This window comes from Carettochelys insculpta, chromosome 30 (genome assembly GCF_033958435.1).
Source record: "Carettochelys insculpta isolate YL-2023 chromosome 30, ASM3395843v1, whole genome shotgun sequence".
NCBI classification, from domain to species: Eukaryota; Metazoa; Chordata; order Testudines; family Carettochelyidae; genus Carettochelys; species Carettochelys insculpta.
In genome coordinates, this window is record NC_134166.1 from 7,483,303 (window position 1) to 7,509,660 (window position 26,358).

The window sequence follows — 26,358 nt, forward strand, 5'->3', positions numbered from 1 at the left end:
TGATCAAAGGGGACAGCAAGTAGCTAATTACCCCACCCCCAGTCCATCTCCCAGCTCCCCCGCATCCATGACTGCAATCAGCACCCAGTTCTTAGGGGCATTGCAGGTTCTGCCTCATGAGCAAACACCACCTGAGCCAGAGGGCTCCGGACTTCTAAAAAACTCACTGAGGTTCGGTCACAACTCTACCGTTCTGGTCCAGCACAGTGCTACCATCCAGGGATGGAGTCTGCTGGTCCCACGAGATCAGGGCTGGGGGAAGAGAACAGCCCTACACATTTGGTTACTGTGTGTTTCTAGGGCAGCTTTACCATGCGCTGGTCTCCTCCAGGACACCCTTGGGTGGACCTCCCAACACTGGGATGCAATTCCCAGCTCTGACGTAGTGGCCCTTGCTTCCCAATGTGGGTGTTTTAGAAAGCAATAAGAGCAGTGCTTAGGGCCAAGGGAGGGTAAGAAGCAAAGTATCACAAAGTAAACCCAGTAACACCCCCCAGCCCATTTAACTGGCACAAAGCCAGGGTGGGCTTAATCTTGTTCCCCAGACTAAGCAGCCAGGGATCTTGTTCCCCACTGGCTAGCGGCACAGTGACTGACAGTGCCCAGCTCAGGACAGCCACACTCAGCCTTCTTCCCAGGGGCAGAGCCTCACTGAGACACAGCCTGCGTGGAAGGCAGGTAAAATGAAGAGGTGGGAGCCAAGTCCCAGCCCCTTGCTGGCCCCCAGCTCCCATCGGCACGATGGCTTCGTCAGACACAAGTCAGCCAGCGCATCATGGGGGGGGGGGGGGGGCCGTGGAGACTTCAACCAGAGATCTGCAGGAGATCAGAGGAGGTGAGCTCATGGGGCCCAAGTCTCACAGGGGGACCAATCCAGCAGCTGCTGAGGAGGAGCGATTCAGGGCAGGGAGTGTCTTTGTTTGGGGAGCTCCCGGCACAGGGTCCCGGACCTCACCCAGAGCCTTTAGTCGTCCTAGTAACACTAACACCATGCAGGAGAGAGAGAGAGAGAGAGAGAGAGAGAATCTCCTGGCAGCTGAAAGGAGCAAGTTGGGAGCCCCCCCTTCTTCCTCATCCTGGGCCTGCCCAAACCTGGAGCCTTCCACCCCCACACGCCCTCAGGGAGGACGTTGCTGGCTGTTCCCCTTCATCAGGGAGCGAGAGGAAACTGCAGTTTGCTGCATTCCTCACTGGCTAGGGAGCACAGGGGCAAACAAACCTGGACCTGCCCCAGCCGAGGGACATGCACCCTTCCCCGGCTGTGCTGGCTGGGGCTGCAGCAGCCATGGAGAGGTGCATTTCACCGGGCCCCAAGCTGCTGTGCAAGAGAGGGCTGGGACAGCCTTCTCCCTCCCAGGGCAGCTGCACACTGGATCGCTCCTCCCCAGCCCCACCCCAGAGCCACGAGCGAAATGGAGCCTGGACATTTGCATTTTATTTTCCCCAATACCAAACATTAACTGAACTACAGATCTGCAGTAAATCTTCTGGGGTCTGCACAGAACAGAGCTGTGCCTGTTCTCAGGCTGGTGCGGGAGGGAGAGAAAATCCTTCCAGCTGCAGCCGGTCGGTCAGGGCCATACCCATGGGGAGGAGAGATGGGGTGACTGGCTCTGCCCACTAGCGGATGGGGCCCTTCACTTCCAGCCCCCAGGAGGAATATTCCTGGCACTCACACACACGGGCTAGGAAAGGGCTGCTGAGTCAACCAGGGTCACGGCCAACATGGAGTCATCTCTGCCCGGGCCGTGGCCCCAGCACGAGCTGGCACTGGTGAGCCAGCAGCTTGTGACCAAGTCACAAGGGCCTGACTGACTCCTTTGCTGCTGTTGATCCAGCTCCGCGCTAGCCCCACTGTCAAAAGGAGACCGGCCGGGTGCTGCTGTGCTGCCCATTAAGCAGGGGCCCAGAGCCACGTGGCCTAGGCCTTTGCCAGCCAAACAGGGCACGGCCTCAGCTTAGGGGATTGCTGTCTGCTGGGAGGGGGGAACAGCCTTTGGCTTTGCTCCACAAGGGGCTCCCGTCAGGAGCAGAGACGGAGTCAGCAAACTGCAGGCAAGGGGCTGATAAGCCACAATCTGCCCAAGCACCACTTAACCCTTGATTAAGCCCAGGGGAGGCTGCACAAGTGCAGATCTGGGGAGCTGTGGCACACCTGAGAGCCCTGTAGGGGGCAGCTGTAGCCTCTTAAGGTTGGTCCCAGGAGTTTCCCCAGTATCCACCAGGCCTCAGCACCTGCCGCCGAGGCTGCACGCTGTGGTGCCCACTTTACAGATGGGCAAACTGAGGCCTGGAAGGGACCTAACACCACACAGGGAGCTGGGACTGCTCCAGAAGCACCGGCCTCCCTCCTTGCGTGACCAGCCCTGACAATCTCCCGCAGCGTAGCAGAGTTGGCGGCACAGCTGCACTCCTAGTGCCAAGCGGCTGAGCTGGCTCAGCACCAGGCTGGCAGGCACAAGGCTTCATTCGCACCTCCTTTGGATGCTGAGGCCCCCACTTCCCAGGGCCTTCCTTTCATTTCCCCCACCCAGGGACGTTAGATGGGTGGGTGAGAGGCCGGCTGATTCTCTCCCTGGGGCTCTGTTGGACGGCCCTCTGCACCCTGGGCAGAGGAGCCAGCAGTGGGCTCACAGAGCAAACGGGCCTGATCCTGGAATCTGTGCCCCTTCCCCAACTGTGACACGGGGCCGGATCCTGGGAGTGCTGTGCCCCTTCCCCCCTAACTATCTTTGATACTGGGTGCTGCCCATCTCTCCCAGAACCATGGCAACTCCCAAAGCAGCAACCTCTTTTGGTGCAAGCCCAGAACAGCTGCAGAGGTTCAAAGCTGGACAGACCTGGGGTTGAGGATCCTGGCTGGGAGCCCTAAGTTCTGTTCCCAGCTCTGCCACCCACCAGAGGCATGACCTTGGTCAAGACACTTCATCTCAACTGTCCAGAGAGGATGACCTGTTTGGTCTACGAGCTTTTTGGGGTGAGGGCTGTCTGTGTGTCACCCAGAGAGCAGAGGAGGTGGCAGGTGTGCATTTAGTGATGCTGCAGCTCTGGCTGGTGGTAAGCACAGCACCCATTCCCATGGGGCAACAGGGTGTGAAAGCCCACCAGTGCAAGACAAGACACAGCAGATGCAAAGGGCACAGCAGGGAAGTGGTGCTCCACACACCTGAGCCCCTGTTCTGAAGGAATGAAACCAACAGGCTGCGCCAGAGAAGCTGCTCCAAGCTGCAGGGGGATTTCATGCCGCTGCTTGGGTAAATCGCTGCTGCTCCAACTGAACCGACCCCCCCCTCACCACTTCCTTCTCCGCACTGCTCTTCTAAGAGGGGGAAAGAAAAAACAAACGCAACACTGGGTGCCACACCCCCCCACCCCACACACCACCACCGTTGCCTCCTGCACCCATCACAGCTGCAGGAGTTCCTTCTTTGCTCACCTCCACTGGCTGCAGCCCAGGTCCCGCGCTCGCCTGTAACAGTCACATGCCGGCCCATAGCCTTTGAACAGCAATGTGGGATGTGTGAAAACCACAGCTTCTCCACCCAGCCTCTGACCCCAAGGCCCACACTCAGATTCTGGAAATCCTCCTCCTGGGACGCTGTTCTCTGTTGGTTCTCTTCCTGTTTCTACAATCTGGTGCCCAAGGAGGATCTGCCACCAACCTCGGCTATCCGTGGAGTTCCATGGGACTCTGTCCATGGCCCCCTTCTCTCTCTGGGTAATGTCCTGGGCAAGGATTACGCTGCCCCCATGCCGTTGAGTGATATTGTCTCAGGATCTTGTGCTTGGTCTGTACTTTGCTCACAAACTCCATGGGCCAGGGACCAGCTATCTATTGTGTGTTTGTACAGCAGCTTGCACCCAGAGTCCTGGTCTGAGCACGAGGGCAGGTCTACGCTCGACCTTAAAGTCAAGCGTAGCTACGCAATTCCAGCTAGCGCAGTTGCGTTCCTGGTCTCAACTGACCGTCAGTCGACTTAACTGGCCATCCTCACTGAGGGACGTTGATGGGAGAAACAATCTGGTTGGCCTCCCTTACTCCTTGCAAGATTGAGGAGAACAGGGGTCGACTGTTGACCTCAGATCGATTTTCCACGTCCCTGGAATCAAACCCTGAAATCAACCCTGACTAGGCTGATCTTCTGGGTAGCGAAGACATCCTGAGGCTCCCAAGTGCTGCAGTACAGTAAACCCTTAAGATATATGCAACGTGATTGCGCATGTCTTGGGTTAATGTGACTGCTGCCCCAGCTGGTCACTTTCCTGGGTCCTGCAAGAGGTGGGGAGATGGGAACCAGGCTCTCCTTTTGTTCCTGACTCCCTGCCACTGTGGGAGCCAGGAAACTGACCAGTCCTGCTAGGCTAGTCAGTTTTCCAGCTCCTGCAAGTCCAAGGGAGCCATGAATCAGACGAGTTTGGTTCCTGTCTCCCCTCGACTTGTACAAAAATTCGAGTTACATGGGGGTTGCAAAAACACAACCCTCGCCTAACTCGGTGTTTACTGTAGTGTGATAAAAGCACAGATGTTGAAATGACAAACAAGATGCAGTATGTACCCATGGTCACTAGAGGTCAGTTCTGAGACACACAGGACTGCAGGCCCCATTCTGTAAGGCTGTCCATGAGGTACTAAAGATCCCTTCTCCAAAGCAGAGCCTGACATAAGAGAACCTCCATGCTGAACAAAGCCCTATGGGGAGCAAGCAAGGCAGAGAAAAGCACAGACCCAAAACCAAAGATACAGTACCCAGTGGAAATACATCCAGATACTAGCACTCTCCAGCCCAGGCCATTCCATGTGCTCTCGAATCAAAGATCATCCACATGACATGAGCAGGCAAGACTTTCACCCTGCAGTTTTTGGTGTGTCTCTGAAAGACCCAGCTTTCGGAGTCCTGGCGTTTTGTGGGACTCTTGGGTTTGCTTGTTTGTTTTTTTTTTTTTTACAGCAGAGCTCTAGCACTGGTGGCTGCAGCGAATAGTTGGACGTGTGATTTCTAATCGCAGGAGGGTAACAAAGAACTCTGATTTTACTTTTTTAAATCTTGTGAGATTTGGGGGGGGGGCATTTCCTGACTCCCAAATGATTGTTTGGGGGGTGGGGGGGACATTCCCCAACCATTACACAACATTTGTCATCCCTAGGTCTAAAGTATCACGATGCCCACCTTATACATGAGGAAACTGAGGCGCACAGTGGTGACGTGACTAAAAGTCACAAACCCCAGGTCTGCTGAAAGTCCAGTGCTCTACCTGCTCCATGAGGTTGTTTCACTTTTTGACAGGGAGGGTGGAAAATCCACCTTGTTTTTCATAGTCATGCTAAAAGCAGGGACATCTTATCCCAAGTAGGATAAAGTTCTTTTTTAAAAAAAAAAAAAACCATGGGGTTGGGGCTCAGTGGTTAGACCAAGGAAACACCAGGGGCACCTAGGTTCCATTCCCAGCTCTGGGCAGAGTACAGTGACCTAATGGACAGACCCCAGAGCTGGGAGTCAGGTCTCCTGTACTTCATTGTCAGGCCTGTGACTCATGAATGCACTCCCTGCACTGGGGCTGGATTTTAGACTTCGCACTCCTGCAGCCCCTTCCCCCCTGCACTCCTGCCTTCGGAGTTCTTACCACATCAGGGGAGCATGTGATTTTATGAGGGACAAACAGAATCCAGAAATAACTCGTGATCCCAAAGTTCCCAGCTTAATCACATCCAGAGCCAGATGTAAGGGTTCTGCAAACAATTACAGCTCAGGAGGGGAGAGAGCAGCCAGCAAGGCAGACATGCTGACTGACGGGAATGCGCTCAGCGGGGCTGTGGAAAGACAGTGCTGGCAAATCCCCACATCCAGCCCCCTCGGTTGATGCTCAGCCCTGGAGCAGGGCACAGATGTTGGCCAGCCACACAGGCCTCCTGCAGCAGCTCAACGCCCCTGGGAGCTAGTCACAGGGGTTGGAAAGGGGCAAGCGGTGAGCGCTCGGGCCTAGAACTCTGGATTCAGTTCCTGGGTGACCTCGATCTCATTGTCACTGAGGTGGGGGTGGGGTTTCCCCTCTGAAATATGTGAAGAACAATCCTTCCTAGCCCCAACTCTGTGGGTATTCAGCCTGGAAGCTCTGGGGGGTAGGGGCTGCATGCGGGCAGCGTCCTGACAGGACTAGTGCTGCCTGTGGATACACACAACTCATCTGGATCCCAGTGCCAGCTATCTACCTCTGCACTACAATTTGGTCAGGGGCTGACCCAACCTCTCGCCCCTAGCAGAGGGCAGCCTGGGGGAGAAGGGGATAATACTCCAGGATCCATCAGCTTCAGAGCTGACATGACCTCACACCTAACACACAGGCTGCCCAGCTGTTACTGCTCATGACAAAACTAACTCTGCAGCATCCAGCCCCTGCACCCAGCACATGGTACTGCAAAGAGCTCCAACTACCCCACCTCGCCCTGGGGCTTCTACTGCACCGAGAAGAGGATTGGGCATTACAGCCTCTGCAGCTGCCAGTCCTCGCTGACCCGGGGTGGCGCTGGAACAGAGACTGACGAAGACCAGCAGGGAGCGCCCCAGCAAACGGGGCACGACCTGGAGTGTAGGCTGGCTCACAGCACGGGGAGCCTGGCAGCTAGGCTCCATGCACGCTTGCTTTAGCGTGAGTAAAGGGGATATTGAAGGAGGCCCTGAGACCAGACAAGAGCCCATGAAGCAAAACAAGCCAGGTTCCCCGAGTGCCAGCCCAGCTCTGGAGTGCATCCGCCCCCCGCATCTACTGAGCCGGATTAAAACCTTAGAGCTGTGGTGTCCAGTACGCTCCCTGTTCGCCATGTAGCAAATGTGGCTCGGTCGGCTGTCATGGAAGCTCCTCGTGCACCGCGTAGCGGCCTGGGGGCTCGGATGCCAGGTGGCTCTCGGGGCTGCCCAGCTCCAGGTGAGTCACCAGGGGCAGGGTGCCTGGCTGCAGGGGTGGAGCACATGGCAATTGGGTGTCTTGCTTTTGGACTCCACCACCTTAGATGATCAGGGCAGTTGGAAGGAGGGGGAAGCAAAGAAAAATACAGGATCATGGCGATATGTTATGATGGTCGCCTGACGTCTTTTAAAAAACTGCCACTTACCAGCAAGGAGGAGACTTCAAAGGGAAGGAGTCCAGGCTCCAGATCACTCCCGCTCCCCTTTTAGTTCTGACTCTGGCTTTCAAACCACTTCAAAACACTGCTAAGAGCAGCAGATGAAAGGGAGCTGGGGAGTCATTAGCTCGCCAGACACACACTTTGCAGCTTGGCAACCCCTCTCTTCTTACGAAAGGCATTTTTCCCCCAGGCCTCTCCGCCTACAGCCACGCTGGACTGCATGGCTGACGCATCTGCTTGGCAATCACCCTGCTGCTTGCCAGAGCAAACCTCTTTCTGAATGCAAGTTTGCAGCCATAATTGCCCCAGCGAGGGGGAAACGCCGACTCTGGGATGTGGTACAAGGTCAGACTCTGCTAAGGGGTTTTGTGCCCGGCTCAGCTACCACTTTGCTGTTTGGCCAGGGGTGTGTCTATAGGATTCAGTTCCCTACTTGGGCAAGGAGGAAGACCGCTCATTCCTTCATCTTCTCTGTTGTAGACCCAGATGTAGAGTCAGGGGTCTCTGATCATTCCTTATCCCCCTGCCCCCAAACAGCAGACTGGGGGTTGGATGCTCAGGTGTTCACTGGTTTTTACGCTCACCGCCAGCCCTGGAAGCTCTGTGAATAATAGCCCCTTTCACAGCTAGGAAACGAAGGGATGAAACAGATTAAGCAAGTTGCCCAAGATCCCACAGGGAGGCTGTGGCCATGGGTATGGCGTGAATATTTAATTGCCACATTCCTGCGTTAGCTTATCTACTAGCCCCCACCTGCCTACCAGTTGGGTCAGGTATATATCACATCTTTATTTAAAGAGGTAGCCGTGTTCGTCTCTATTGTCACAAAACAAAAGCAGTCATACAGCACTCTAAAGATTTACAAAATAATTCATAGGTGAATTAGAGCTCCATGACAGCTCATCACTGAATATATTATTTTGTTAGTCTTTTGAGTGCTACGTGACTGCTGCTTTGTCTTTTTTTTTTTTTTTTTTTTTTTTTTTTTTTTTTTTTTTTTTTTAAGGGAACGATCCTCAGACTGCACCTTTGGGACATTTTCAAAAGGGACCTCCAATTTTTGGATTTTCAGTGAGCATCAGCATCAGTTCCTCTGACTGAAGCCCAGAGGAGCTTGGAGCACATGGGTGTCTCAAGTCAGGCAGGTGTCAAACCCCTTAAGGAGCTAACAAGGAGCTTGTGTAAAGCTCAAGTTGCCAAGCCAAGCCCTGGGAGGAAATCTTACGCCCAGCACAATTCAGTTACAAAGAGTAAGTGGAATGGTGTTATTAATGAACTAATGAGAAATTGGAGGCAGGGTTCCACAGTGATCTGTTCTGAGGCTGGTGTTTAACATCTTCAGTACTGACCTGCATATAGGAAAAGAGAATTTGCAGATGAGACAACGCAAGGGGAGGTGGCCAATACTTTAGAGGACAAATTCAGAGAGATTTTGATAAATTGGAGAATGAGACTGTAGACAAAATGAAATTGAACCAAGACAAAAGTGTAAGGTGCTCTCCACTTAGGCAGGAAAAACCCAATTCATAAATACAACATAATGGGGAAACTGGCTTGGCAGCAGTGATGCTGAGAAGGTGCTGGGAGGTGTGGTGGATGACAGCCTCTGAAAGTCAGCAATGGACAGCCTCGCTTCTCATCTACTGAGCAGGATTAAACCTTTAATCCTTAGCTCTTGCAAAAGCAGCAAATGCAATTTTAGGTGGCATTATCAGTGGCATGGCATGCAGGTCACAGGTTGTGACCATACTGCTCTACTCAGCCCTAGTTAGGCCTCAGGTAGAGTGCCACATGCAACTTTGGTCACAAACACGTAGAGAAACTTGAAAAGATCCAGAGGTGTGATGTGAAGATGATCAAAGGGACAGATTGCAAGCCCCATGAGCAAAGACTGAAGGATGTGGGTTTGAGACAAGATTTTAAAGGAGCAAGGGTAGCAGTCTTCAGATGCCCAAAAGGCTGCCCTAAAAGACACAAAGGTTGTTCTCTTGCCACAGAGGGCAGGACGAGGCAGTGGGTTCAAAGAACAGGTAACATTTATATTAAACCTCAGGAAGAGTTTCCTTGCTGTAAGAAGAGAACAATGGAATACAAGCCTAGGGAAGACATGAAAGTCCCATTGTTGCTGGCTTTCAAAAAGGAGGCTGGATGGGCATCTGTCTTGAATGGGTGAGGCAGGGAGTTAGACTAAATGACTATTCAGTGTTCCCTGATAACTCCATGGTTCTATGGACAGAGCATCGCATGTGCTCAGCTCCCAGGAGAGCCATTTGTGTTTCACACCCCACCGACTTCTCTGTGCTAGCTTTGCGTCCGTAACAGGTTTTCACTGCAATGGTTTGTAGGGCTTTTTCCTTGGGGTGCCCTGTACTCACCCCAATTTGCAGCATACGGGATGTTCCTCAGTGTAGATTCCTGCTGAAGGGGTGTTTCAGTAAGATGTTCAGAGCAGCACAGTGAACGTTAGACCAAATACGTTCCAAAAATTGTACACAATGGGGCTTTGCAAGCATCCTTCTGACAAAGCATGCCCCAGAAGTGCCCCTGCTCCCTCCACACATCAGCATGGAGTTCAGTCTCTCTGGCTTCTCTGAGGAAGAGGGGGCATCACTTGGGATGGACCGCTGGCCACCAGCAGATGGAGCAGAAGCCAGAGACAGAGGCTGAACAGGTATTGGATCCAGCTTGTTTCATGGTGAAAGGCTCCCATTTTCACACACATCAGCAAAGCCCCAAGCTGTCCAGTCACCACAATTCCAGTTGCCAGGAGCAGCTCTTCAGAAGTTCTGTGAAACATGTTCTTGCTGCACTGCCATGTAAGGTTCTGAATGCAACACGTCCATTGGCCTCCTGAACAATAGCTGGGTGGCTTAGTCATGTTACCCAGCCAGGTCAAGTTTTTCCAGTCAGAGTCTCTCCATGCACCCAGGCCCCTTCCCTTCTTCCCTGTGCATAGCAGAAGGCACCACAACCTCGGTTCAGCCATGTGGGATGCAGGACAGTTGGCCTGGGCTTAGTTTGACTTCTGAGCAGCTTGGTCTGAAGTTAACCAAACCCTTTAACAGAAAAAAAAAAAAAAGATGACTCCAACACGCTTAATTATCTTTCTTGATTGTACTGGATGAGGCCAAGTTGTTCAAGCAGAGCAGTGTTATACCAAAAAGCTTCCACCACCCATGAAGTCATTCTTCAATTCCATGGCACTACTGCTATAGAACAAGGAAGAGTCAGGAGACGTTGCTAGGGTTGATGGTGGGGGAAACAGCACAGCTTTGTGTTACTTATTGCTCTGACAATAGGTTGCCTACAAAACAGATTGTCTGTGCTCGAGTAATGGGCCCACCCAGCTTCTTAATCCATCCTAGCAGAACAGGATGGCACTCGCTAGGAGGGATCGGATTGGAATGAACGCACTGGTTATTGAAAAGCCTGGCTTTGAGTCAAGTGATGACTGCCAGGAACAAAAGAGACTGAGCCTTTGAGGTGTTCAGCTGTTGATTGAAGCCAGAGATCAAGGAATATCATGTTTCTGGACAGGAAGCAACGTGCTACCACTCATCTCCTCAGACCAAGCACAGTGCATCAGACCATTTTTGGTCATCACTAGACCAGTGCACACTCTCACAGTGTCTATAAGATGTTTAAGAGCACACCATAGGACTAGCATAAGCAAAAGCAACATTTGTTTAAATACGCACAACTGGGGAAAGAGGCAGCGTTCATGGACAGCTCTTCGCCACTGGGACCTGGTGGGCTTCAAACACACAGAGCATTTGAACCTTTTGAGCAAGAAGGCAGTGCTAGGGGTTCATGGCAGAATATTCAAGAGCATCTAAATGGCTTAGGAGCCTTGAAGTCCCTTTTCTAAAAGGCACTTGGGAGCATGATGCCAGGAGACTCGGGTACCTTTGAAAATTTCTCACCAACAATTCCAGGTAAGAGGAACCTGACATCAACTCCTGGTCATTTTCAGTGGGACCTGGGCATGCGACTCTCCCATTTGAGCATTTCAAAAGCCCCCCCCCCATTAGGCCACTCCAGGAAACCAAGCTGCTAGTCTAGGGAGATCTTCCCACATGACAGCAATGCTTGGGGAGAGGTGTGGAGGCTCAAAGACTGTCGCATAGACCCAAAGCCTTTGCATTCCCAATGGAGGCCTTTGCAAGACCACTGTGTTTAGTCAACCCTGTAGAATACTTGTAAAGAGACACCCGAAAGACTGCACCTTTAAGAAGGGAAAAAATCTTGTAAAATCTCTGCTATATATGATTATTCGCAACCTCTGTCTTCACAACACAAAGCCTCTGGTACAGAACAATTATAAAAACAAAACAAGCTTCTCCCTTCCCTCACCCCTCCCCACATTGTACAATAAAATACTCACATTTAAAAATATGATTATCAAAACCAGGATTTGAATGAAACTCAACCGTTTTTCAGTTCTGCTTTAAAAACATAAAACCATGCCCCTTTGCATCCAGAGCAGGGAAGGCACCGAACCAGCCCCCTTTCTACAGAACACAAATTTCACGCAAGCCCTTTTCATTTGCATGGAACAGTTACTTTTGGTTTCTAAACTGGACAGCCAGGTGACACTTCACTTAGGTTGCTGCAGGTGCATGGGATGGACTACGTATGACATTTCACAGGACAGCAAGCACAACTGGCCAGTTCCATAGGATGTAAATTCCTAAGATCAGGATCTGAACACCTTATCCCTGCATTGATTTTACTCCCAGGAACGAAGGATCCAGCCCCATGAAGTCTGAACTGTAAGCAAAAAGAGGCTGCCCAAAGCTGCAGAATTCTTCCTTCTGGATCCTTTCACCTGGGGTTTACAAACTATGAAGTATTTATATGGACCCCACTATTGCAATAAGAACAATTAACTAATCCCATGGGTTGCTCCAGAGCATTGTAGCAGACTCCCCTGGGTATAGTAACAGAGAGGTAGTTGTGTTAGTCCGTACCCCAGAAGAACAAAGCAGCAGCAACACAGCACTTGAAAGCGATGTATTGAGTGTTGAACTTTAGTGGGACAGACCCACTTCTTCAGATCAATTTCATCCTTGGAAATGAAAATTGATCTGAAGTGGGTCTCTCCCATGAAAGCTCATCACTGAATAAATCATTGTTAGTCTTTCAAGTGCTAAATTTCGGTGGCTTTGTTTCCCATGGATATGTGTACCTCTGGGGGACACACAGGAGAAGTTCTGTAAGGGTGGATCTGATTACATTCTCATACCAGGCTACTCAAACAAAGCTTTCAAACAATGGAAATTTGTTAAATTCGGTAGTTCATTTATTTCAAGAGGTACCAGTGAGAACAGAGGTGCTGACATATAGCCCTCCTGTCCAAGCACTACCTAGCATGGGTTCAGTTACCCAGCAACTGTCTAGGCTGAGCTCAGAAGTTCAGGAGGAAGGGGGCTCAACCTTATACAATATGTTAGACACGTACAGACACATCTGGGCAGATGGCTCAAGGCAGGTAGCGTTAAGAGCAGCACACCAAGTATCAGCGCTGAGAAAAGCCTCTGGTAGAGCTGGAAGGGGGCAGACAATAAGGAATGTTTGGGTCTAGTGGATGGAGACGGAGCTGCTTGGTGAGCAGGAAGCCAGGGATAGGTTCTAGGACTCGTCTCATACGACAGCACTGAGTCAGTGAGGCTTGGCCTTTTCTTCCCCCTGAAGATGATACATGTTGCACAAGAGGGCGTATAACTGAGCAACACTACCTTGTAAGATAAGCTGTCCCCCCACCCTTCCTCTCGCCTGTCAGGGGTGATTAAGCTGAAGCCATCACGGTGGCAAGCTTCTTTTTCATCTTGGCTTAAGAGCCAAGTGCTCCTCCTTGCTAGCAAGCAGCCTAGCTAAGAAAGAAAAGCTATCACCACCCATGAGTTACGAATGCGATGTGTACTTGTTACTCAGCCAGAAGGAGCTTGTCTGGCCATGCACGTGCCCAGCTCTCTTCCGCAGAGATGAGAAATTCAAAGGGCCACAGGAGAGAACTGACTGCAGAAAGCGATACAAAAACAAAGCCAAGTAGCTGACCTTAAGTCGTCCCCCACCAGCCCACACCCCAGGAAATACTCCAACTGTAGAATGAAAAAAGGTTGAGTTTCTCTTCAATATCATGTTACAATAGTGTACATTCAGTACAAGGTTTCTATAGAAACAGGTTTTTTCCTTATGGCCATATAGCTTGAGTGTTTGTCACAACAGGCTCATTCTGATGTTCGAGGCTAGAGCCACCCTCTCCTTGATGAGACTGGGAAGTTAAAACAGCTCTACATTTGGCTATAACTGGGTCTGCAGCATCTCCTATTCTCACAATACGTGCTTCTGCCACCCCGTCAATACAAGTTAACTGACAAGCAGATGCTGCTGTACTGAGTACAAATACCTGGGATCATTAGCATATTACAACTTGACAAAACAGATTTGCTCTAAGCCTGAGAAAACCCTATGGCTCAACAGCCAGAGAACTAGTGATCAAGTTATTTGGAATAAGGTGACCTGCTAGAGCTGATGAGGAGGGACAAATGCAATTATTGCTGTTAGCTCAGCTGCACACCCGTATAATCCATTCAGAGAGGACATTAAGTACATGGGTAAGATTTTTTTTAAGAGCTTGTACATGATTTAAGCACTTATGTCCCCATCTTTAAAAGCAATAATTTGAAATCACTCAAAAGTGGATTTCAGGGTTTCTGAAGATTTGATCCAAGGTCAGTGTCTAAATGCTTGTTTTAACAAAAGCTTGAGAATTCACTGTAAGTTTGGTTCTTCTAATCCTACAGTGTCAATAAGATCTTGGGCAGCATATAGAAAATACTGAAATGTCTCATCTCAGTTTACAACAGTTATTCACACAAATGTGTTTTTCCACAATACTTCTACAGATAGAGAAGATTCCACCCTGCAAGTCTAGCAAATCTGCTTCTGGAGGATACACTAAATTAGCAAAAGGTTCCTGCTCTGTACTGCTTTGCCCCTATACCAAAATCTGCAAGGCCAGATAATGACCAGACCCTTCCTTTTGACAATCCTGCTCTTATAAGTTGACAAAGCTCTTTTTTCCTATGAAAACAAAAAACTTTTCTGTGAAAAATGCAGATCCTGCAACACGAACTTGAAATGTGTTCAGTTCCCTACATTGTTCATAAAAATATAAGGTCTTCATTTTTAAAAGGTTGAAATATTTGTTTGAAAGAACTCTCAATTTCCTTTAAAAAACCTAAGGAGCTTGAAAATGCTGACAGTCAAAATGAAATTTTGAAAATCCAGCCAAAAATTCTGCTTTACGTTTGCAACACAACCAACTCATGGAAATGCCATTATGCGGACAGCTCTGATCTGACTAAACGAAGGATACTCCCCAGGGCCTCTGAGGAAGTCAGCATCAATAATTTCACTTAACACATGCACACTGTTTCATGTGAAAAGGAATGAGACCAGCAGATTTAACCCTGAAGAAAAACAGATTTCCCTTTTCAGAAGAGAGTTCTTTCCACCACAGCTTTTCAGAGTTTGTTGGATTCAACACTTGGCAACAAACAAGATCCACCTACTGAATCCCAAGCAGCAAACTCTTGCTATGGTTTTGGATTCAAATCACAAAAAAAGGTAGCAGCGGGGCAAGGAGGGAGTGTTAAGTTTGCCACAAGTTTTTTTTTCCTCCCCCCACCCCCAAGGGAACATGCCAGCAAATTCAAATATAAGGCTTGAATCTTTAACTTAATACCTGTCTCGCTCTCCTCCAATTTTGTATTTTGGCAGCAGATCAGCACCCAAGTCAGAAGGTCTTTCAGAGCTCAGTGAACATCACACTAGAAATTGCCACTCATGACAGCTGAGTGAACAGCATAACTCTGTTTACCAGATCCCTTACCTAGAAGCTAGAGAGGCAGAAGAGACTGTTTTCAGACACGAGCTGGGCCTGAAACTGAGAAATGGAGGTGGTGATGGCGAAGAGAGAAAACTGGTAAAGTTGCACTGAAAAAAGTGCTGTGCTATTCTTAACAGATACACTCACTGAAAACCCATTTAACACTGGTTTATGGCAGTACTGAAGCCATCGGTTGTGGACAGGTGTATCTAGAAAGCAAAGCTACATATGATTTAACACTTTATGGCTCATTATTTTCCCCATTTTTAAGTGAATAAAAAAATCACGTTTATAGGTCATAACTAAAAAACCCATATTAATTGCACTGTTTATGGAAGAGATGGGATTTCAAACAAATAAACATTCTTCCAAAACCAAGCTCCCGTGAAGATGGAAGCTTCTGACCAAACTCTCCCTCATCACAAGCTGGGGAGCCAGGAACAACCCTACTTTTTCTTCCCCAAATTGAGGGCACAACAGCTTTCTTGCTGACATGACCTACAGTCTCCCATGAAAAAGGCTGGGTAAGCCACAAAGGATTTGTAATCCCCAGTGCGCATCAACCCTTTACAACTCAATCTTAGGGTAACGTTTGGGACAAAGATTCCAACAATTAAAACACAATTACAATAAGTCTTTAAAAAGTCACAGTATAGAAGACTGAATTTTTAAAAAAGCACCTTGAGAGCTTTGGGAGGTGCTAGCTGAATGAGCCAGGAGCCTTTCCTCCCAAGCCACTGCACAGAGCAAACCTCTTGCATGCATCCTGCAGTCTGTGGGAGTTTCCATCCTGGACTCTGCAATACTTCCCAAGTCCTGAAGACGCCTGATGAACCACCTGTCCCCCCATGTGCCTTCCACACAGGGTGGCCAGCGCTGCCGAGACCCAGCCTCCACCACTGGGACAAACTGTCCATTCTGGATTCTCGGTTGGAAGTTTCTGCCTCCAGAAAGTAGCAAGAGTTTAGAAAGTTCAGAAGTCCTTGGAAAAGGAGAGACTTAGGTGCTTTTTCCTTTACACCTAGATAGTTATATAAAATTGTGACGGGATTTCTCTTTTATTCCGAAAAAGCAGGGAACATATTTAACTCCGGGAATTCTTCATTGTTGTAATTAGTTCCCTGGTCTCCTAGCATTGACAGCATGTCCTGAAAGACCAAAATAAGTTGTGTCAGTAGCATGTATGACCTGGAGCCCCAGACATGGACTCCAGCCCCACTGTGCTAGGTGCTGTACAAAAACCCATAACAGTCTTTTCCCAAAGAGCTAATTGTCTGAAGATTTCTGCAGACACCTCTGCAGTGCCTTTCAGTCTAGATACAAGCTATGTGTCATACCACCAGTGATTAACTTTGCTCTGCAGGGTCCAGTTGTCAGCCTCAGCTAATCTATAGAATAAGCACTGGGGACTGTATTTTGTTTTGAAGATCCAAGTGTTCCTTTCCCCTGCACAGAACAGGCCCAGCTCAGCCAGCAGCACAAGTTCTGCACAGAGCCCTGCCAGAAGGCCTTAAGCCCAGTTTGGGCAAAAAGCCTCTCTGAGGACAAAGAGGGGATGTCAAGTCTGCAGCCACGTCTATAACCTCCAAGACTGAGGAGTCAGAATCACTGAAGCCAATTCTGGTGGTGCTGGGTAGAGTTGACTCCTGCCCACCGGAACCCCCAGCTAAGCCAGATTTGAACCAGCTACACAGTACAGCAAACAGCTCCATATCCCTGGATTAGTTCCTTCCCGGTGATCCAGCCCCACTTGGGATCATTATGGTTTTCACATCTGGCCAAGCCTCTGCAAGGAACTTGCAGGGCAAAAGTCACTGCATTCTAGCCAACCACCAGTGCTTTTGCAAACCAAGCCTGGATATTTCACAGGATTTACAGTCCTGTTCTCCCTCAATGGGTTACGAAAATGCCATCTTACTGGGAAGACCTCAGGCTGGCTCGACTGCTGCTGGACGTGCTGCTCCCCAGAGTTCTGCCCATGGTGTTGTCCAGGCCACTGAGGCCATATGCCAACTCCTTCTGCTGTCCGTGTCTGGAACGGGGCTGGGGCTTGCCCAGTTTCAGCAGCTGTTTAATAGAGTAACAAAATCAGTGTGTGGTGCCTTCAGAAGAGCCTCTAAACCAAAAGGGAGCAGTGGCTGGCCTCCAAGAGCCTTTAAGGATTCATAAATACAAGAACTGGTTGGCTACTTATTGCTTCAGGTGGCCAACCAAATACACCACTAAGGTGGAGGGGGTTTCCCCATGTGCAGCAATTTAGCAGCAAGAGTAACATCATCACTGACTACAAAGACGATCACTGATCTTGTCCAACAAGCTTGGGACTAAACTTCTGGCGAGCTTGGGACAATGGGATTCAAGAAGTGACTTCCTACTCTAACTTCTGTTACTCCTCCACCCACATCCTGCACAGAAACCCCAGCTGCAGCTGTATGGAGAATCTGATCTGCGTCACCCCTTGTTCAATAAGGGCAAGTAGGGGAAAGGGTGAGGCAGGAACTGAAATTTTAGAAGCAGCGCTAGTAGAGCATCCATGACATTTTTACAAAACACACACACTAGAGGGCACGGTGAGCTGCACACGACCCAAATTTGGCCCTAACTCTATGTTTACGCACAATCCAAACAGGCACCTTTAAAAGGGGATTTTTATCCTGGTCCCACCCCCAAAGCAAGATCCAACAAGTTTCTTGTGCAACATGAGGGACACTTACCGAAGCCAGTGCTGCGGTTGGCAAGGGGAGGATATACAGCCCCACCTGGGGATGTTGTGGAACCAGGCGTTGCCATTGAGCTGAAAGAGGAAGGGGTGCCTTGGAAACTCCCCATTCCAAATGAAGGGGACCGAGTCTTTGCCGTCTGAGAAGCCACTTGCTAGAACAGCAATGAGAGAGAAGAAAACACACTTTTCTTCTGCTCCTGCCTGAAAATGGAGCAGGGTGCTGGACTGACCCAACCTCAGGCAACTGAAGTTCTCGACCTACAAAGGCGGCACAGCATTCAGGGCAAACTTTCCCCAGCCAGCCCTGCATCTGCAGAGACCCTCTCTAGGGACGAGTGCTCTCCAGGGCAAGGGCTGCATCCTAAGTACTATGGCCAACATCCAGTGTGCAAGGGGCCTAATCTGGTTGTGCTGAGAGGGTGGTGTAATAATAGAAAAAACTGATGACAGGAATGCTCAGACTAGGACCTACTAATTCCTTGGCCTTGCTGATCCTGCACCAAACGCCATCCTAGACAGGTTTTTACACTGTCCTCCCTCATCACTGGAGTACCTACATTGCTTAGTGTGTGCCAGAAGGATCACAACTACACGTGTCACATCACCCTCCCCTCCTCTCCCCAGATGCAGAAGAATGTACAGTGAAGTGCTCTGGTTCAGCAAAGGGTTGCTTCTGGTTACTATAAAATATTCCTGTTGCTATGTATTTAACAGGAAAGGCAACATCAGAGAACTGCATCCTGCCCTTGGAGAGGAGGGTGTGACGGGTTAGGATGGGCCTTTGTACACGGGCGAGTTCATTCCAGTCTAGGACTGGCCCTCATGAAGTTCTCCAGCCCAGAACTCTACTGTTATGGGTCATTGCATGAAATGATGGAGCAATTATTTTCAGGATGGCCATCCAATGCTTGTCTCCTTAGAAATGGGTCTAGACAAATTTACACAAGCAGCTGCTGGTATTTCAGCTATTAAGAGATGGTGATCACTGTCCAACTGGAATTGCTGAATGCATCTAAGATAACCTACCCCAGAAATTACTCCAACACTCTGCTATTCACAAGTCAACTATGTCAACACCAAATATTCTATGCAGTTTGTGAAAGGGAAAAATCTCATGTCAGCAACCTGTCTGCTTGCTGCAAGTCTGTATCCCTCGAGGAAAGGCTCCTTGGGAATTCTAAGAAACATCACCTGTGCTGTGAACGACGGTCGTGTTGCTGATGCCCAGTTGGTTGCAGTGACTGGTGTGGTATTGGAGTGGCGAGAAATCTGGGCTAAAATCTGGCCAGCTGAAGCGGGCTGCTGCTGGATGATGTTGACAGGTGGTACCATGCTGCTGCTCCTGGAACAGGAAGTCTCACTTTATCCCAAATTTAATAGTTACCAGTAGATGTGCCTTCAGAGGCATTACAAACAGATACTATGTACCTGGAGATATTTTACTGTGTCCACACCACTTCGACACTGCAATTACAAAATAGCACATTCTCAGCTGTGAGGATGGCCTAACAGAGATGCACAGGGGTACCCATCTGCCTATGCTGTCTGCCCATTTGTATGACTATTTCTATCAGTGCTGCCTAGCAAATGTCTGACAAGCAATTAATAAGAGCAAACATGCAAAACCAAATGGCTCCAGTGAACAAAGAGGCAATGGTGTCTGACTCCTAAGGACATCTCTCCTGAGATAACGGGGTAGTTTAAACTTCCATTTTAGGTACTGTTGGCTATTCCCTCTGAGGCACTGAAACGTTCCCTTTAGGGCAACAGAGGATGTTCATTATAGACAGTTATTTACAGTCCAATTATCTTTTGGCAACGGCCAGACACAAACCAAGCCTGGGCAGACTGAGCAGAAAAAGACAATTCACAGTAACCCAACTCCAGGCCGGGGCACTCATGTCACCTGAAGTTTTCGGCAGGCCGTGCAGGGGTGAAAGTGTTTCCCTGGGGGAAGAGCGGCTGATTGGCTGGCACTGTGCTGGCAGGAATGGTTTTGCCTTGATCTGCAAAAGAAAGGCAAACAGATTATAGCCTGTGACGAGGCAATGCTGGTGGAGGAAGGACAAGACAAAAGCTGTTAGCGAGGGAGCTATCCACCTTCACTCTGTCAAGTCTGATGCTTTGGCTTAAAACAGCTGGGCTAGATAAATGACAGTATTGTTACAGATACTACCCAGACTCACACCACAGATGGTTCCATAACAGCTTATTTAATTTGATTTCCTCTTAATTTTCTAATAAGCCTTGTCTTAAGATGCTTCTGGGGCTTAGGGCACTCTCTGTTGTCTGTTCTGAGTCACAGAAAACAATTCTGACCTCTGAGAATAGGCAGAAGGGGTTATGAGGAGGTCCCAGGCATGAGAGACTAGATACAAAAAGCACAGGGCAAAAGACTACCCCAGCCCCCCCGTAAAGCTTTGAGATGCTGACTGCAGTGAGGAAGGCATGGCTGTGATGGCAGTAATTAGGGGAAAAAGGTTAGCAGCAGACTGGTAGGTGAGTAGGAAAGTCCTCTCCACTGCCACTTCAGCACCTGTCCCCAGCACTGGGTTCACTTAAACAGAACGAGTGAGGCTACCAAGCCAGGACAGAGGGCAAAGAACTGAGCTGGCTCAACATCTTTGTTAGCTCAGCACTCTGAGCATCGCAATCCCTACCTGTGCTGATACTGGAGTAGATTTCACTGAAACGCGGGTCTCTCTCCTGGCTGAACAGAGCCTCTGCTTTTTCCAGTGGCTTGTTGTGTTCTGGGCCAGCAGCAGCAACCTGGAGTCAGGGGAGGGAGATACATGCAAGAGCAATCAACAAAACATAGGGGCCAATGAGGAGACAGAGGTAGCCACTTAGCAAGCTGCTGCCCATGATAAAGAGCAAAGGGCATTTGTCACCTGGCTTTTTACATACACCTTGGTTTGCAGGGTACTTTAGGTCAGTCAACATTCATCTAGATTGTTCCAGAGAGATGCTGAGCATATGAACAGCTTTAAAAAGGGAGTTAAAGAGGCAGCTCTTGGGAGGACCAGAGCGTCCCAAGCAGAGGAATGGAGCAGCAGTGCATTCAGAATGCTGGTGGCAGCTTTGCTCTGACCTGCAGGAGAACCTGTGCCAGCACATCTGATAGACAGATGAAAGCACCACTCAAGCAGGGCAAGTGTCAGGCCCAACTCTGTCCTCAAAGTCACAGCACAGGCACCAGTGAAAACCAGCAACTCAGACTGCCATGCAGTAGCCTCAAGTTAGCTGCTGTATGGGCTGGTTTTCGTCTACCATCAGGGACAGATCAACACACAGAACAAAGCTTCCCCACTGATTCACCTGTGATTGGTCATAACCAGACAGACTCTCTCTTCCTGGGACCACTTCCAGCTCACTTGGTGGTGGCTGCTGCTGCCTAAAATAGAATGTGAATGTGATAAGAACTGAGTCTGCTAAAAACAACTGAGCTAACGAAGCCCTGACCAGCTGGCAGCCAGGAACATGAGTATGTCTACAGAAGCAATCAGGGCAGCTACAGTACTACTGGAGATGCTACCTAAGCTCAACCTGCATATAAACCCACAATATTTTCAAGCATAACCAGCATTTTCAAGACTCCACACTGCAAAAGGAAGTTTCTGATGCTGTGACCCTGTCACATTCAACTCTTGTAAGCAATCAATCAATCTCCTGCATGGCCTATTGGACTCCAACAAATCAGCTATTCTTTCTTTCCACTTATTTAAAAATTAATTGCCTGTTCCACATTAGCCCTGCTACTTAACTAGGTCAGCTGATTGCTGTAATAAATATATTGGAGCTGTTGACTCAGACACAACCCTGGAGTGTCTGCTCCTTTGGTAAAGAGCAAAGCAGGGGTGAGGGGAGATAACCCACAAGCCTGTAAAGACAAGTTGGCCAGGTAGAGGAAGAGATGACCAGAGACACAGTAGAGTCCTCTCACCTAGATGTCAGCTGTGCTGTGCTCATCTCCAGGGGAAGGCTGACATTCTGTCCCTGCTGTGGGCGCTGCATCGAATTAGACACAGCAGGCCGAGACTCCTGGCTTGAGTTCCTTAATGTTGTTTAAGGAAAGGAGAAAGAAAAGAAAGGATGCAAATATCAGTTACTGGCCTTTAAAAATATTCTCTTTTGGTTCAGCCGTGAATCCGAGAGCCTCATCCTTGCAAAAGCACGGTGAATTCAATGGAACAATCCTCTGCCTTCAACAGCTTTCGGATCAGACATCTAAAGGGCTACGCAGCTGGGACCCAAAGGGCACTAGTCTCCCAGTGACAGGCAATAGGAAGAAGAGCTGTTAAGTTTGTGTATACTGGAAGCCTCACCAGTTTTAGATACATCTCAAATAATCGGCACTCCCACGGTTGTCAGGCCTAACCCATACATGACTTACCATTGGACTCAGTAAACAAGTCACGGATCAGAGCTAGGATGCCCTCAGTAAGGGGCCACTGTTAAACCTAATGTAAACGCAGGAATTATCTTCTAGGCTCTTCTTGTGTCTAGTCACGAACCCTCTACAGGGCAGTGTAACTTTAACAAGCGCTCCCATAAGGTAGAAAAATCTGATCTCAACAACACGTGTTTTAAAATACTGCCCAGCAGAGGTTCTTGGGTCTGTGAAAAATAAAGAGAAGCACCATTCACAGAAGAGTGAAGCAGCTGGAGTGCAGCCTGTGCTCTCTCATGCACAGCTGTGCTGTGTGGTCTCTTTGGAAGCTGGAGTATGGAAATGGGAATGGATGTGTGCAGACTGAATAAGTGGCAGAGAGAATATGGTGAAAGATGTCTCTAAGACTAAGGTAAAGCTATATCCACATCAGAGGCACGATTAGAACAGACTCCTGGATCCCCATCCTATGCTCACACAATGGTGGTCTAGAACCACAGGGAAGCCCCTGGAGGGATTGGATTAATATTGCTCTGAATATTTTTAAGAGAGTAATTAGAATGAGCATCTCCTACCTGCCTGGTGGGCAGGTAAGGTGCACTGCTGATGGAGAAAGCTCCAGAAGAGCCCCTGAACATCCAACTCAAACTCTGCCCTCTTTGTCCACAAGTGCAAAGGGTCTGGCTTGCTTCTTGACTAGCTGGCCAGACTTCCTTTCAGGCTAATACTCACTATGCAGTGACAAGTTATGCGGCTGCCAGACCTGTACAAACAGTCTTTTGCTCCCACTAGGAAGAGACATCATCCCTTGATTACCCACCATGCGAAGACAACTATGGCATAGTATTGTGATGCCATCACGCCACCAAGATGGCTAAGAAGGGAATGGGGGCGGGGGGGAAGGAAATGGATTATGACAATCATAACAGAGAAAAGACAATTTTTCCTGCAGTGTCACAAGGTTTTGGACTCTAGGAAGAGCTACTCAAGCAAGTAGACAATGCCAAAAAACAAACAAACAAACGTTTACTCTCTAGTGTCAACTGAGGATTTTCCAGCTCATGTTCAAACTTAAAACTCAGGTCTTCAACCAACCCATGCCTCATTTTTCTGTCACTGAAGCCAAGAACTACCTCAAAATACAACGCCCTAGTATTAAGCTCCGAATGCAAATACATAGCCCAAAGAGTTAACACAATGACACCGGCAAGTAAAGGAGTTAAACAACTGAATTTTGACAGATTCCTCAACTGTTCAACTTAGTATTGAAAAGAATTCCATTCTGCGCATTTTAAAAAGCATTTCATAGCACACGCTACACTGCTATCACGATATTGCCCTGTGCAGCCAGTGACTTTTGGAGAATGCACAGTAGCTTGGGGGAGAGTGGGAGGGAAGGAGAAAGAAGGGGTGATAGTGGGAGAACCCGAGCTGGTAAAGCATCCTGTCTGTGCAGCTGGGCACATTGGGAGGCACTAGATCAGGCAAAGTGCACATGCTATCACTGACAGTGCTCAGGGATTCAAAGCCATTGCCATGTACATACTTAACGTTGGTGTTGGTACAGATGATGTACTCAATCTCATCTGAGTAGGGGTTCTGGAAGGTAAAGGAGCTGGTTCTCATCCAGAGCCATTCACGGTTTTTGGACCGGAATCGGAACATGACTGACAGAACCTGGCCTTTTAACTTCACCACCTAGAAAAATGTAACACCATCAGTAACACCTGATAAAAGATGACTTGTTGTTTATAAGCCCATACCCACCCACCTTGCTACCTGATGGCTCTGGCATTCTTTGCTGTAAGGCTACAATGCTACCTTGTTTTCCAGGAGCAATACACCTATTCTGTTCTTTTAAACGCTTTATATTCCTCCAATGTTTGACTTCCCAGGATGATGATATGGGAGTGGAATGCAGAATTTTTTTTTACATCTTCAATTAATGCCCTTTGCAGTGATGGAGTTTATAAAAAAAAAATTAATTTCTCCAGCAACCAAAACTGTCCGCTGTTTATCACTCTTATTATTGGGTCAAATATGTGAGGAGCTGCTTTTCAGAATCACCAGTTATGGAGTCTTTCCTGCCCTCCCAAGTCAAATGCCCTCATGTAACAACAGCAAGAGGGCCAGCAAGTCCCAGCCACTTAAAGTTTGATGCCTTGCACACAGCAAGGAGGATGAACTGGTGTTTGAACACAGCAAGTGATGCATGGCCTTGATGGCATGACTTTGTACTCACATCTCTGGTCTCAGACAACTAGCAGCAAAAGGAGGAATTCAAAAATAAATTAGACACAAACCCATCCAGTTCCATTTTACATGTCAGCAAGTTCTTATGTATTGAATAATCTATTCAAACATATGCTGCTCAATAATTAAGAAATGCATGACCAGCAAGCAGTGTTCTCTAAACTGTGCACTTGGGCGACCACCCCAGAGACCGTCAAATGCCACCCAGCTGATCAGCAGAGTGCACACATGTAGGATTTTTGTTTAGACTGGTGGTGCACAGTCCCACGGGCATCAGTGCACAAATTTATTCTGCACATGGATGGAAAGAGACGGAAGGGAACCTTGCCAGTGAGGTACGATTTCTGCCTTGATAAAAGTCTAAACAGTTTAGTTCCACCATACAGCAGTGGGCCAAAAGGCACACTAGTTTGAGCTGTGATGCTGACTAAGTTGTGAACAGCCAAGGTAGCTAAATACATCACCTGCTGAAAGCTGTCCCGCAGAAGCTGCTGGTCTTCTGGATGGCAGAAATCCACAACATCTTTCCCCAAGAGTTCCTAATTTTGAGAGAGAAAGGGGAAAAAAAAGTCTCCACTTAATAAGCAGACTCCCTGCTTTCAGCTTGCTCAAATAGCTCTACTTTGGACTCCTCCTTACAACTCTCATACAACTTTCTAGAACAAAAATGTTAGCGACAATCACCTGTTTCAGGAACTCATGCACTTCTACAGAACACCAAGGCAGTTGATCCTAATGGTTAGTCTAACTCAGAAGTGCAGTCAAAGACCTTGCTTCACTCAGACTTGCTCTAAATAGACATGAGATCTGCCTCCCTTCACTGATCAGTGTTACACATCATCAGAATGGCCACACTGCACTGGACCAATGGTCCATTTAGCTCAGAGTACTGCCTTCTACCAATGCCAGATGCCTCAGAGGGAATAGGCAGAACATAGCAATCTATTGTGATCTAGCCTTTCATCCAGTCCCAGATTCTGGCTATCGACAATGACTCCAAAATCTGGCTGGTAGCAGCTAATTTAGACCCCATCATTTCACATGTTCCATTTGGATTATGTTTTCCAGTATGGATTACTTTGTATTTTCAATATTGAATTTAATTTGCTATTTTGGTCCCCAGTCATCCAGTTTTGCGAGATCCTTTTTAACTTCGCAATCCGCTTTAGTTTTCACTATTTGAGCAAATTTACATTATCTGCAAATTCTGCCACCTTGCTGTTACCATCTTTTTTTAGATAATTTCTGAATATGGAGAACATCACTGGTCTTCGTACGGATCCCTGGGGGAAACTGCTATTTACCTCTCTCCACTGTGAAAATGGACCATTTATTCCAATCCTTTGTTCCCTATCTTTTAGCCAGCTACGAATCCAGGAGAGAACCTTTCCTTTTTGTCCCTTACTTTGCTTAAGAGCCTTTGAAAAGGGACCTTGTTCCAAGTTTTTTGAAAGACCAAGTACATTATACTCACAGGATCACCCTTGTCCAACTTTGTGGATGTTTTCGCTTTACAAGAGCCACGATGACTTCTCCCATCAAACCATGTTTATCGGTATTTGATAATTCTATTGTTTACTATGGTTTCAACCAATCTGACTAATACCAAAATTAGAGAATTACTGGCCTGCAACTGCCACAATTGCCTCTGGATCTCTTTTTAAAAAATGGTGTCACATTAGTTCTCCTCCAGTCATTTGATATAGAAACTGATTTAAGCAATAGGTAACAATTAGTAGCTGTGCAGAACTCTTGGGTGAATATCACCTAGTCATGGTTACTAGTAAACTTATTGATTTGTTCTACATCTTTCTCTGACACTTCAGTCTGAGGGAGTTCCTCGATTTGTCCCTTGCATCTATTTTCCAAGCAACTGGTGGAGAAGTTGATGGCTGGTTCAATACCTAAGCAATAATTTTTCTTAGTTTAGTTCTGTCAGAAAACTGAAGTCATGACACATGGAACAAGGGTGCGTG

The 26,358-nt window shown here is 48.3% G+C and overlaps 1 protein-coding gene across 6 annotated transcripts in view; it reads right to left on the reverse strand.

The window, feature by feature from the left end:
- Nucleotides 1-11,440: 11,440 nt before the first annotated feature.
- ARNT (aryl hydrocarbon receptor nuclear translocator) overlaps nucleotides 11,441-26,358 on the reverse strand; it is a 45,492-nt gene continuing 30,574 nt past the window's right edge. For 2 of the 6 annotated variants that reach the window (XM_074980495.1, XM_074980493.1), the window contains 10 exons: nucleotides 24,847-24,921; nucleotides 23,676-23,827; nucleotides 21,683-21,793; nucleotides 21,058-21,133; nucleotides 20,400-20,508; nucleotides 19,646-19,745; nucleotides 18,931-19,081; nucleotides 17,732-17,891; nucleotides 16,936-17,084; nucleotides 11,442-16,165 (listed from right to left, as the gene is read on the reverse strand). In XM_074980495.1, coding sequence (XP_074836596.1) covers nucleotides 16,076-16,165; nucleotides 16,936-17,084; nucleotides 17,732-17,891; nucleotides 18,931-19,081; nucleotides 19,646-19,745; nucleotides 20,400-20,508; nucleotides 21,058-21,133; nucleotides 21,683-21,793; nucleotides 23,676-23,827; nucleotides 24,847-24,921 — 1,173 coding nt within the window. In that variant the 3' untranslated portion in view covers nucleotides 11,442-16,075. Of the gene's footprint in view, nucleotides 16,166-16,935; nucleotides 17,085-17,731; nucleotides 17,892-18,930; nucleotides 19,082-19,163; nucleotides 19,204-19,645; nucleotides 19,746-20,399; nucleotides 20,509-21,057; nucleotides 21,134-21,682; nucleotides 21,794-23,675; nucleotides 23,828-24,846; nucleotides 24,922-26,358 lie in introns of those variants that run through there. The other 4 variants (XM_074980496.1, XM_074980497.1, XM_074980494.1 and 1 more) reach the window with 3 other exon arrangements.